Here is a 12170-nt window from a genome sequence, read left to right as displayed (position 1 = left end):
GTCTTCGTTCAAGGATATTGTGGCTTGAATTATGAATTTTTTAGAAAGATAAAAAAAATATATATATATAGTTTAAATAGGAGATTTGAATGCAATGGCTGGTTTGGTAAAAATAAAATATAGTTTAAATAGGAGATTTGAATGCAATGGCTGGTTTGGCAGGTTTTTTTTATCAACAAAAATAATATTCTCAGAATAGTTTTCTTATCAATTGAACTTAAAAAATTTATTTCGAACTAATATGTTTAAAAAATTTAATTTCTTTAAATGTTACTTTTAATATTCAAACTCGTAAAATTATAAAATTAAGAGAGAGAGAGAGAGTACCAACCTCTTATGGTTGGCTTGGCCTCAATACCATGGTGGTCCATGATGTCATGTCACAATTGCTTGCAAGTCCAAAGATCCAAGAAATGGATTGTCTCGCTCTCAAAAGGAGAAGGAAAAAAGATATAGAGAGGGGGGGCTTTAATCGAGCTCCTTAAAAGTATTTGTTCGTGATTTTAAGTTTATTTAATGCATTGTCTTGGTGATATTTTGAGACTTGTTTTACCATTTCCATGGCGATCATTCTCGTATATAATTTAAGTGAAGCATGTTTTTTACAATGATTCACAGCTCAAGGTATTGAACAAGACGTAAGCTTGTTGTGGAGAGAACATGCGAAGCATGACTGCCCCTTGCATCAGCACATGTGAAGGAACTTCAACGCATGAAGGCGATCATTTAATAGATTTGCCCAGCGTAAAGGTAACACATAATCAGAACAACGAAACAGCTGTGGGGAGATAGAGTGAAGGTCATGGAAATGGTGCTAGGACCAGCCAGCCACGTCCCTCCTCTAAAACAACATAAATATTAAATAAAATAGTGTGGCAAAGGGACAGCTTAAAAAGCACGAAGGATTCGTCAACCTGGCAAAGGAAAATGGCACTTTGAATAGAAAAGTGCAAGCAAATATCATGTTTCTTACCTCAGCTTTAGCACTGCATCACATCTTTCCTCGCCAACCCGTTTCAGGCAGTTCGGGAATTGGCATGGCAAATCTTTCCAGCTTCTGGTCTCTCAACCATGACATAATCATCACTGATTTTGGAATCCCTTTGTAACATTATCCTTGCACATAGCACACATGCAAGCTTTTAAGGCTTAACCAACACACCGCCCTCCATTCTAACAGCAAAAACTTCCTCCCTCAATCGTGCATGCATGTTCATATTTACAAAGCTCTGAAATATGATTTTTTGAGATTATTAGCCAATATAGAATACCCTTCTGATTTGTAGACATACAGCCCCACCTTTTCTTCTATGTTTACAGAATAGATTGGTATATCTATCAACTACCTCCTCTGCTACATAAACGTGGCTGACACCACATTAAAGTGCAAGCTTCCAAATTTATAGTTCTGCTTCTCCTCCATGCTCATGTGACCAGTCGACTCTACGTTTGCACTAAAGCTTTTTCCTTAATCCAATCACTTGGTAGATGCCTTATAGACTGATCACAATCGCAGCAGCGGACCACAAATTTACATGCACCTTAAGTGCTAAGACTCGGACATACATGGTTGAGATGGCACCGGTCCTACTTCTGAAGTTTTTGCTATCTAAGAGTTGCAATCACAGTCCTAAATTTTAAACATGACTACATATAGTTTTGGCCCAGGCGCTCGGATGCTTGCATCCCAGCATGGCACCCCCAAAACCCTTCATACAATGAGGGGGAAACCCATGAATAGCAAAAGAGGGCAGCCCATAAAGCATTGGATACATCATACCAATTCCCATAATCTGTACACTAGTTATTATAATTAAACATTCAGACATGTTTTCACAATCCATGCACCATTTACACAAGCAAAATGCCAAGGTTGATAGATCTCCAGCAAACCCCAAAAAGAGATCTCATCACAGAACCCTTTTACGGTATCCAAAATGAATTTCATAGGCAATGTAGTGATTGTATCCTTGAAAGGCAAGACAACGTCCTCATCTTCTCTTGTGATGAAACCTCACCTTCAACAAGAACTGCATTTTAACCTGTCCAAGAAAACCACTATTTTAAGGACTGCTCCATATATGGGGCATGGAAAAGTACAATCATATGAAAATCATCAAGTAATCGTAAGAGATAATTCATCATATGAATTCTGCCTTGAGCATTACTTATTTCAATTACTTGGCAGAACCCAGATAACCACTCTGATACAGCAGCAAAAGACTTCGATTCGATCATTTTGATCAAGTTGTACAGTAGTCAAAATAAAGTTCCGAAAGTGGATCAAATCTTAGAATTTTAATCCATACCAAACTTCCACCAAAAAACTCTACTAATGAGATATATCATTTAATTAATGAGGTATTGAAAATTGAATTTAAATTTGAAATGGTAACAGCAACGCATCAGCAGGTTTTATTTCTACTTTGCCAGGCAGATAGAACTTACTTGAGCTGTATTATAAACAATGTACTCGTTGTACATCAGCTCAGAGGCCTTGACTTTCGAAGACACTGGTTTGCCACAAGGTACAATGACATCATTCCTCCACTTCACACATCCCGACTCCTCAGGTACCTTCTTGCCAAGCCCTTTAGTAGAGTGCTTTCCCTCCGGTGGTTTTTCCATATACTGTGATGAATAAACTTGTGGTTCTTATTCAGAAAAGAATGAAAGACAAATTCAAACAGAAGACTGAATGTGTCAGATTTCCACCCTACCAACATTTGAGAATATTGGGTGACTAAAGCAAGTTTCACTACTACAGAAAATCCAGTGAGGAAGCTGTCATTATGCAAACTAAATCAGAAATCTTACAGCAAGTGGAATAAGGGAAATTGTGCCCAACTTGCAGGCACAAGTTAGTATGTTTTGAGCAAGGACTTCATGCAACAAAGGTTAAGGCCAATTATCTCTAGAACCCCACATTCAAGCCCACAACAGGATAATGGCCTTGTTTTTTGGCATGTTGAATGGGTACATGCACACTGTTAGTTACCAACTCAAACCAAGCATGTGGACATGCACAGATACCCACACTAACAAACCATATACATCATGGGATGTGAACTCACCGTTGCCTTCTTCAGCTCATAGACCTCCCCTAGGGCAACTTCACTGAGAAGCATCAGTCCCACTGGATTTTTCTTATCCGTAAAGCAATACTGAGCACTCTTACTGACCAGGTCAGCAAAGTAAACCCCTTTACCAAACTGTAACACAAAGTGTTCAATCATCAGCCTTGTAGAAGGGAGGAGGATACAATAGGCATGCGAGTGAAAATCACAAATGATAATCCAAGGCCTATGAACCCAAATATGTGTAAGTGTTCACATAATGCACACAATGAAAAACAAAGAGGGAGAAAGAGAACCATATAGCCAGTTGTTGGTGCTTCAGGAGGAGCTATTCTAAGTCCTTGGCTAAGTATTCCCACGAAGTTCGTCAATCGAGAACCTGTAGAGGAGCAGCTTTTTGGTTTCACTTACATATATGATTCTGTAATCATGTTGCTGAAGCTCCAGGTATCCATGAGCCTTGACCAAAAGCAGTTTGTACGTAGATATAATTGATTAAGAGATACTCACCATGCCATAGCAGCATTCTGTTCTTAAGCGTTTCTCTATAAGGGGCAAATCTATCAAATTCTCCTCTTCGCTCCAGCAAAAATACTTCTTCCAGTTCAAGACTCCAATCCTGATAATAACATCAAACACCAGTGATTACTTTGTTAGGATGGCGGGGAAGAAAGGAAAAAATAAGGAATAATAACTCATCACCAGCAGAGCCAGTGCTGAGGGCTTGAACTATAAAGAAGGTTAACCCACCGTATGAGTTGGTGCATGAGTTGTAATGAGATACTTCTCAATCAACTGATAGTCCTCACTGTCATGGGGAAGCGGACATATATCACAATGGAGCTTCTTATACTTGTCATCAAGGGAATCATCGCTATCCACATCAAAGCCAACTAATCTTGAAGCTATCTCAATATCCTGAAGAGCTTCTAACATTTTCACCTACAGTAGAAACAAAATAGTGAACTACATTATTCCTCATACTGGCATGGTACATGAGATAGATATAGTCACCACTAAACTTCAGTTAACAGTCATTGGAGAGCCCCTAATGGATAATTTTCCAGTGACTTCAAATTTTATTTTCAACCTTCTGTATACAATGCATTAAGAAGAGGCAGCAAATTTCACTTCTTTCTCTAAGTTAGGGCGAAAATAACTCGACTTTCAGCGAGGCTTAAAAGAGAAGGTCAAGATGAGAGGTGCATAGGTAAGTAATTGAGATTGGGCAGGACACTTTTTAATACAGCATATAAGTCCCCACTAAAAGATTCAACACAGCATCGATTTGCAAGTCACAAATAAATGAGTTAGTAATTACTATGACCATAGGGAAACCAACCAACCAAATATCCACCATAAGAGAGGCACAAAAAGGCAGCTGAGTAAAAAACATCAATGATCTTATCACACTTGGCCTCCTGTACCTTTGATTTAAAATCGTCTTCATCTCTGATAACATGAGGATGGATAGAAGGGATCACAGTGAAAAATCTATTGCTGGCATCGATTATCAAGCTTTCTTTGATAGAAGGATCATGTGCATTGCTACTTAATAAATTCTGGATCTCTGTCAAAGCCTCAAAACCTGGAAAAGTAAAAAATGATAAATACAGGGCTCTTGGCACAAAGAAATACGAATCAAATTTCAGAACGTCAGGGTTTTTTACAGCATCAGAAATAGATCTGCTTCAGTATCAGAAAGCAAATGAAAAGGATTTTTAATAGGTAACTACCCTTTTGGATATTATTTTTGCTCAGTTTTCCAAGAGGCATTTCTGACATGTTGATCTCGAACTCCACCATAGCAGCTCTGCAAACGACAAGATCTGGTCTTTCACACATACAATTACCCAAAGAAAAAAAAGTCAAAAGTGAAAAGGAAAGCAGTGTATACCTGTATGTTTCAACATCAAAGAGCATCTTCATCAATTTCACCAGTGAAGGAGCTAATTTGTTGTCTGCATCACTCCCAGTTTTCTTTGTCACCTGTCTGTTTACTCCATAATCCTACAAATTTAGACATCAATAAGAACTGAGAACTAAGCAGGGAGCACTAAGAAGAATAAGAGATTGGAAAACAAAATAAGCAAGTACAATATCCAATGGGAAGAATCTGCCAGGTTTCTTCTGAAAATCCTTTTTCTGTTCCCATGCTTCCCATGGATTACCAGTCTTCTCAAGGAATAAACGCTTAAATTCATGGATGGCATCTGATTTTGACATCTCTTCCAGTTTACTTCCTCCAATTTTCTCATTTCCAACTCGGCCCCATTTACGGAACACGTAACACTCTAACCCTTTGTCATCTTGTATTATCTGAAGGATGTAGAAGCTTTACACAGGAAACAGATCAAAGTTAGAAGAGAGGAAAATATCTCATAAACAAAGTAGTGAATCTAAATCAATTCTTGCATTAGCTGGTCATATCAAACTTCAAAAGTCTAATTAGCACTAGACACAATTAAATGAGTTCAGGCCATATAGTCACTATCCTTTTTCAACACAAAGCTTATTGACCATTCAAAGCCAGTTCATCTTCAGGAATTAAGCAATAAATGTGGGCAAACTTTAAAAAAATCAACGGAGCACTATCACTCAAAACCAAGGAAAACTAAAGATATCAGCTGACACAAGACATTATAGATAACCTGTTAACACCAGTTGATAAGTCAGACATGTTCAAAGTTGTGCTATAGATGCTTTTCCCATCCTCAAGGATGTGTCCAGTGTCTTGCATACCAGAAGCTTCATGCACAGCACTACGCCCTTTCACTTTGACAGTGACCATACTAGAAACCCCACCCGAGGCTTCAACTTTATAAGAATCAAATGGAAGCTTCTTCTGTCTTTTAAAACAGTCAACCAGGTAACCCTCCCTGACGATTGGCAATTTCATCCTCCTGTCAAGCCAAATGACACCAAGTCAACTTATGATGAAAAAAGAAGACATTTAGTAAGATCAGCAAATAGAAAGCACCTTTACCTTGCTTTCCTCATATCAGCATCTTCAGAAGACATTACACCACTCACAACAAAGCAGTTCGTATCTGCAATGTAATTCATTAAGCAGAATGACTAACAAGAAATGTCTTAAATCAACAGCAAGAGTCAGTCTCTTCATAGCAGCAATAATTATTTAATTCAAAAACAAAACCATGGAGCAAATACCTTTCTTGATCTTGGCATGAAGCTGCCCACCTACTGCCTCAATTTTTCCCTTCCATTCTTTCTGAAGAATTAGTTCAAGTATAAAATGATCAAAATTAGTGCGTCAGCTACAACAATATTTGACAAATAATTTCACCAAACTATAGAATATATGCCATACCAGGGATTCATTGGGTAACCCAGAAACAGCAACTTTTAAATCTCCCAGACTCTCACTCTTTGAAGACTGAGACTGGCTGGTAGCTTGACTTCCAAAAAGGTTGTTAGATGATGGTGGGGGAAGTATCCTAACTGGTTTATTACGCCTTTGTGATTTAAACCACTGCAAAGCAAGCAGCGAGTCAATTTACCATTAGCATAATAACTGCATGAAACAACTCTCAATAGTATACCTTGTTAAGGTATTGATTATCAGTTTCTTCAGGAATTTTCCACTTTCCTTTAAGACGTGCCGGTTCACGAGTTGAATATGAACATTTGCTCCATTCTGACAGGTACCCACTGCACCTATACATACCTCCAGAATAATGAAGAGAGCCAGAACACATCGGGCAGCCGCCAAGTGCTCCAAAAACCATCCCATCAGCACTATAAAGGAATTATGGCAGTAAAGATTGCATCAAAATTCCATGCAAGGGGAATCCGTGGTCTATAGTGATGTCATAATGACAATTACAAACTCACAATAACTCATAAATGTATTGAATATATCGATCAAGTGGTTTAACAGTCACAGCTAGCATGTTGAGAACAAGCACTTCCATGTATATTTAAATCCAAGCTTATTTATCAGGGCAATGATAATTCCATGATCATTACTAGTGGGAGAAACATTAAGAAATTAGAGTATTGCAACAAGCTTACAACTGAACTTGCACAGAAAAGTCCATGACCTTTCACCATCTGTTGAACTAACAATCATTTCAGCAGTACGTGTCCCCAGGTCCAAACCCCAGCAACACCAATAAAAACCTATCCAGGGATATTATTAATCATCTCAAAACATTAAAAGTTTATCCCTTTTAAGTCTTAGTAACATGGAAAAACATGTGCATTAGCATTCATGATAAAACGCAAAACTTGTATATGGTTGCTAATGCTGAAATCACACATTCCATAACATGCATGCCTTGAATTGTTTTAAAAGATATTACCAACGGTCTCGCAAATCAAGTTCTGATCCATTAGAAATTTGGTTATTCGCTTCCAGCATTGCACGCAACTCTACTGTTGTCACATGCTTTTTAAGGTCATCCTTTAGGGCCCACAATTCCTTGGATTGGGACTCGAGTTTGCTATCCAATTCATTATCATTCTTTGCAGATGCAGCCCTGCTAGTTGATGCATCTGCTTCAGATTTGGCAACTTTTGAAGTCTGATCACCACTTCTATCTTTTCTACGTTTTGCTCCAGCTTTGGAAGATGATTGTTGAAGTTCTTCATCCTCTTTTCCCTCATTTTTAATGCCTAAGAAGACAACAGCAATGAGAAAGAGACTGCATCCAGTGACATGTGTATCTATATAAACACACAGCAGTCATGACAGCATAGCACAGTTCGTTCTATATTATACCAGTCTTAGCAGTAGAAGGAACCTTCTTAACCAGAGAATGAACCACCGCCTGATCTGGAGCTGCAAGGCTTTCCCATCCTGACAACTTATCTACTTGGACAGATGGGTACAAATCCATGAAACAATTGGCATGATGCCATGCCAATCCTCTAGGTCCTTGTCCATCAGGCTTCGAGGAAATACGAACCTAGATTGATTTCATATTTTTAAAGATGAAATGTAAGCAGCTTAATTAATAGTCATGTTAGCATGATCTAGTTATTAAAGAAAAGACTCAAAAGATCAAATAGTCTACCAAATTGAAGTTGTTATTATGTGAGATAGAAGCAACATCATAAAAGTGAAGAAATACACACCTTTTCAGATCTCATGGTTTTATAAGATATTATTCTAACATCAAGAATTTGTCACATTAATAGCAACAACTTTCTAATATGGTGGCGACTTATATGCTCATATAACACACACATTTGTTAATTCCAGCTCCTATAGTTCGACATTATCCAAGGTAGAAGGATGGCAGAACAAAAACTGGTCACGTAGCTTCCAAGTATTCAACAAAAATATATTTAATATCCCAAAGACCCACACATCAATTGAAATTGCCCAACATTTTGTAAAAATTAAGATGGAAGGTTCTCAAGCACACAGCTATTTTAATTAATAAGTCCAATTCTTGGTTCTAACCTTAACTTATTTTAACCAAGAAACCAGACGCTGGCCAACTTCTCAACAAGGAACCGGGCACAAAGAACAGATAGAGAGAAATCCAGCAAGACTCTTTCTTTTTTCCTCTCTCTTTGTTTTTATAGCCAATAAAAGCAGCGTGAGGCCTCATAAGAGAGAATCAAACACCACTAGTAAAAGCTATTAAGAACTAAAGGAGGCAAATGCATTCAGATCAGCAGCCAAAACAACACAAGTAATGATGCAGGAATTGCAAAATAAAATGTAAGTAAAAGCTCTGAAACCATCCTAAATCAAATACCTACACATCCATTATAATAATCTGCAGCCCCTCAGAATTGAAATTCATAGAATAAACAATCATTCATTCCAATAATACCTTGCTGCACCAGATATCAACTGATATGTGAATTTTTTTTTTTTGTAAGGAGTTTTCATAGACATGTAGATTAGTTTATCAATCTTCTTGTGAAAAGAAGCAAAATCAGAAAAACAAATTAATTTACCAAACCAGGAAACGTGTAAAGCTACCTCTCCTTTCATGATCTTTTCGCTGCAACTCTTGCAAGCTGCACGTGAAGTTGGTGAAAGTTCAATACCGTATTCCATAGCCTTTGCAGCCTTTGCACTTGGAGGACCACTACCACTACCACCGTCATTACCACCACCACCTCCTTCCTCAACATATTTTCTAATCCTCTGCTGATCTTCCCATCGAAGTGACTCTATACCTTCAACATCATCGATGCTAATAGAAAGAAGATATACAGAAGTTTAATCATTGCATCCATCCATATTATCTCGGAAATAATTATTACCACGACAAAAACGCTTACAATTTTATCTGATTCGCCTTCTTCAAAATGCAACTGGCATGGTTCCACATCTATTCAGAAAACAGATGCACATCACACTTCATTCTTTTAGGTTGATATTTTGGAGAAAAAACAGGCAAGATAAAGGATATAATTCAAAAGGGTCAACTCAGAAGGGGAAAAAAAAACAGGGAGAGAGAAAACTTACTTACATCTAAGAAATCGCAAACATCAACAACTATATGAGTCCTAAAATATGTGTCTATCTTTCTTTGATTGAGTAAGAAAACCAAGAAACAAAAGTTACAACTCAAAGTTCAATCATTCTTTCCTGTAGTAGATTGTATATCGAACAGATAATAAAAATCAGGAGATAATTCCTGAGCAGCTAAAGTTTCAAGAATGTGACAAGACACCTGGGTCAATTACGAAGACTGGTTCAAAGAATCGCATGCATTTTAAGGCATTAAAAAAAAAAAAGTGGATACAGTAAACCAAGGTATGGAATTGCGAATCGACGGTAACTAGGCCTCAACGTATAGACCTAAGCCTCGGCAGAAAACTGAACAATGAAATGAAGACCGGGGGAAGCAAGCGAGACTCGTAAATTGACAGTTTTTTAAACCTTTTTTTTTGTCAAAAGAGAGAAAGAAGAAACAAAGCGCAGCAAAATGCAAAAAAGAAAAAGAAAAACAGTGGGATAATGAAAGAGGGAAGAAAAGGGGGAAAGGAATACAGGCATGAAACCGTCGAATTGTTTGGCCTGGACCATTTTGCCGAGCCTGAGAATCTCTTTGTCGATGATACTTTTGCAGGTCTTGCAGGAAGAACGAGCCGACTTGGCGTACTCGGCCTTCCATGCCTTCTGAGGGTTCGCCATGGCTCTCCTTCTATTAGTCGATCAGAGTGAGTGAGTGAGTGTTTGTGTGTGTGTCAGTCTCTGTATTTATATATCTGGGTGTTTGGTAGAGAAGAAAAAATAGGAAAGAAAAATCTGTGATGGATGGTGACAATGGCATTTCTCTTGCGCGTTTTTTGGGGTTTTCCTCTGCTCTACTTTACCAATCCTTTTCTCTTTTATTTTCTTAAGAAAATAATTTTGTTTATTCTGATAATGAATTTTTAATATATTCTCATACTTCTGATTATGTTATCTTTTTATTTATTTTTCAACTAATAATAGAAAATTATTTTTAATATATTTTGATGTTAAAAATAATTTTTACTTAAAATAAATTAGGTATTGTTTAAGTAATGATAGGTTTTTATATTTTAAAATTCATGTTTAATAAGTTTTTATATGTAATTATATTAAAATCCAAAACGTAAATTATATAACACAATTTTAGTTAAAAATTTTATATAAAAAAAACTTCATATAATACTATGAGATGAACATGGATGTGGTATAATATTGCCCCTTTTCTGGATTTATTTCATTCAAAATATCATAATTTATAATTAGATATATGGACGGGGGCATGAAATACATATAATGATTGTATGCTATCATAAGTTTATAAAATAGATATATTTAATAATATTATAATTATGAATCAATATTAGATAAATAATAAAAATTAAAAATATAATGGAGCTAATATTTCATGATATGAAAAAAAAGTTGTGTTAGTAATAAAAAAAACTGAGAGATTGGACAAAATAATTTGTAATAATCCACGATATTTTGTGAGAAAAAATATAGTGCTTTTGCCACATAATTTAACTTTTATGTTAATAAAAAGTAAGAAAAAATACAAAGTTAAATTCTCTACCAACTTAATATTAAAAAAAACAATAAAGATAATTTTTGAAGGAAAAAACCCATGATAAAAAACATTGTGGTAATTGAGAATATTTTGTGCGGAAAACTATAGTGTTTTTTTTAATAAAATCAACAAATATAATTTTTAAAAAATCATTTAGACAAATATTGTATCAATTCAAAGTGTTTTATGAGAAAAGCTACAACGCTTTCCCCATATGATTTAGCTTTATTGTAAGTTTGTAACTATAATTCTTAACCAACTTAATGTTTTTAAAATAATAGACAGAGATAATTTTAGAAAAAATCACATGTAAAAACACTGTAATAATTCACAATGTTTTTGTTTTTTAATTACAAAGTTAAATTCTTAATAAACTCGATATTAAAAAATAAAATCGACAGAGATAATTTTTTAAAAAAAAACAAAAAGAAAAAAACATGTTAAAAACATTGTAGCAATTCATAGTATTTTATAATGAAAGTTACAGTGCTTCCTCATATAATTTAGCCTTATTTGTAATGACTTGTAATTGTAGTTCTCAATCAACTTAATATTAAAAAAATAAAATCGACAAAGATAATTTTTAAAAAATCACAAGAAAAAAAACCATGCAGAGAGACATTCTAGCAATCCATAGTGTTTTGTAAGTAAAGTTACAATATTTTCCCCATATGATTAAGTTTTATTACAGAATTAAATTATAACCAGCTTAATATTAAAAAAATAAAATCGATAAATATAATTACAAAAATATTATAAAAAAAGAAATTAGAAAAAAATCATGTGAAAAAAAACATTATAGCGATTCATAGTAATTTACAAGCAAAGTTACAATATTTTTCTCATATATTGTAATTGTAATTTTTAACCAATTTAATATTAAAAATAAAAAAAATAAAAAAAGATAATTTCAGAGAAAAAAAATTATGTGGAGAAGCACTGTAGTAATTAATAATATTTTTTTAAAAATTACAAGACTAAATTCTCAATCAGTTTAATATTAAAAAAATTAACAATTTTTTTTTTAAAATAAAACAGAAAAACCACGTGAAAAAATACTGTAATAATCTACAATATT

The 12170-nt window shown here is 35.2% G+C and overlaps 1 protein-coding gene across 1 annotated transcript; it reads right to left on the bottom strand.

Annotated features, from left to right (window-relative positions):
- Nucleotides 1–1714: 1714 nt before the first annotated feature.
- PARP1 (poly(ADP-ribose) polymerase 2) lies at nt 1715–10378 on the bottom strand. Its single transcript, XM_011030472.1, has 20 exons — nt 10060–10378; nt 9345–9394; nt 9040–9256; nt 7822–8008; nt 7403–7715; nt 6641–6836; nt 6409–6570; nt 6249–6309; nt 6064–6127; nt 5729–5980; nt 5175–5412; nt 4975–5087; nt 4814–4890; nt 4505–4665; nt 3828–4019; nt 3588–3696; nt 3374–3456; nt 3075–3212; nt 2449–2631; nt 1715–2042 (listed from the first exon to the last, which is right to left on the bottom strand). Exons 1-20 carry the CDS (start codon nt 10201–10203, stop codon nt 1992–1994), a joined length of 2991 nt encoding a protein of 996 aa, XP_011028774.1. The 5' UTR covers nt 10204–10378; the 3' UTR covers nt 1715–1991.
- Between the last annotated feature and the right edge of the window lie 1792 nt (nt 10379–12170).

The sequence above is a fragment of the Populus euphratica genome, unplaced genomic scaffold, assembly GCF_000495115.2.
Source record: "Populus euphratica unplaced genomic scaffold, PopEup_1.0 scaffold11.1, whole genome shotgun sequence".
Taxonomy (NCBI): Eukaryota; Viridiplantae; Streptophyta; class Magnoliopsida; order Malpighiales; family Salicaceae; genus Populus; species Populus euphratica.
Note: the sequence above shows the minus strand (reverse complement) of the source record. Positions and strands in the feature narration are given on the sequence as shown.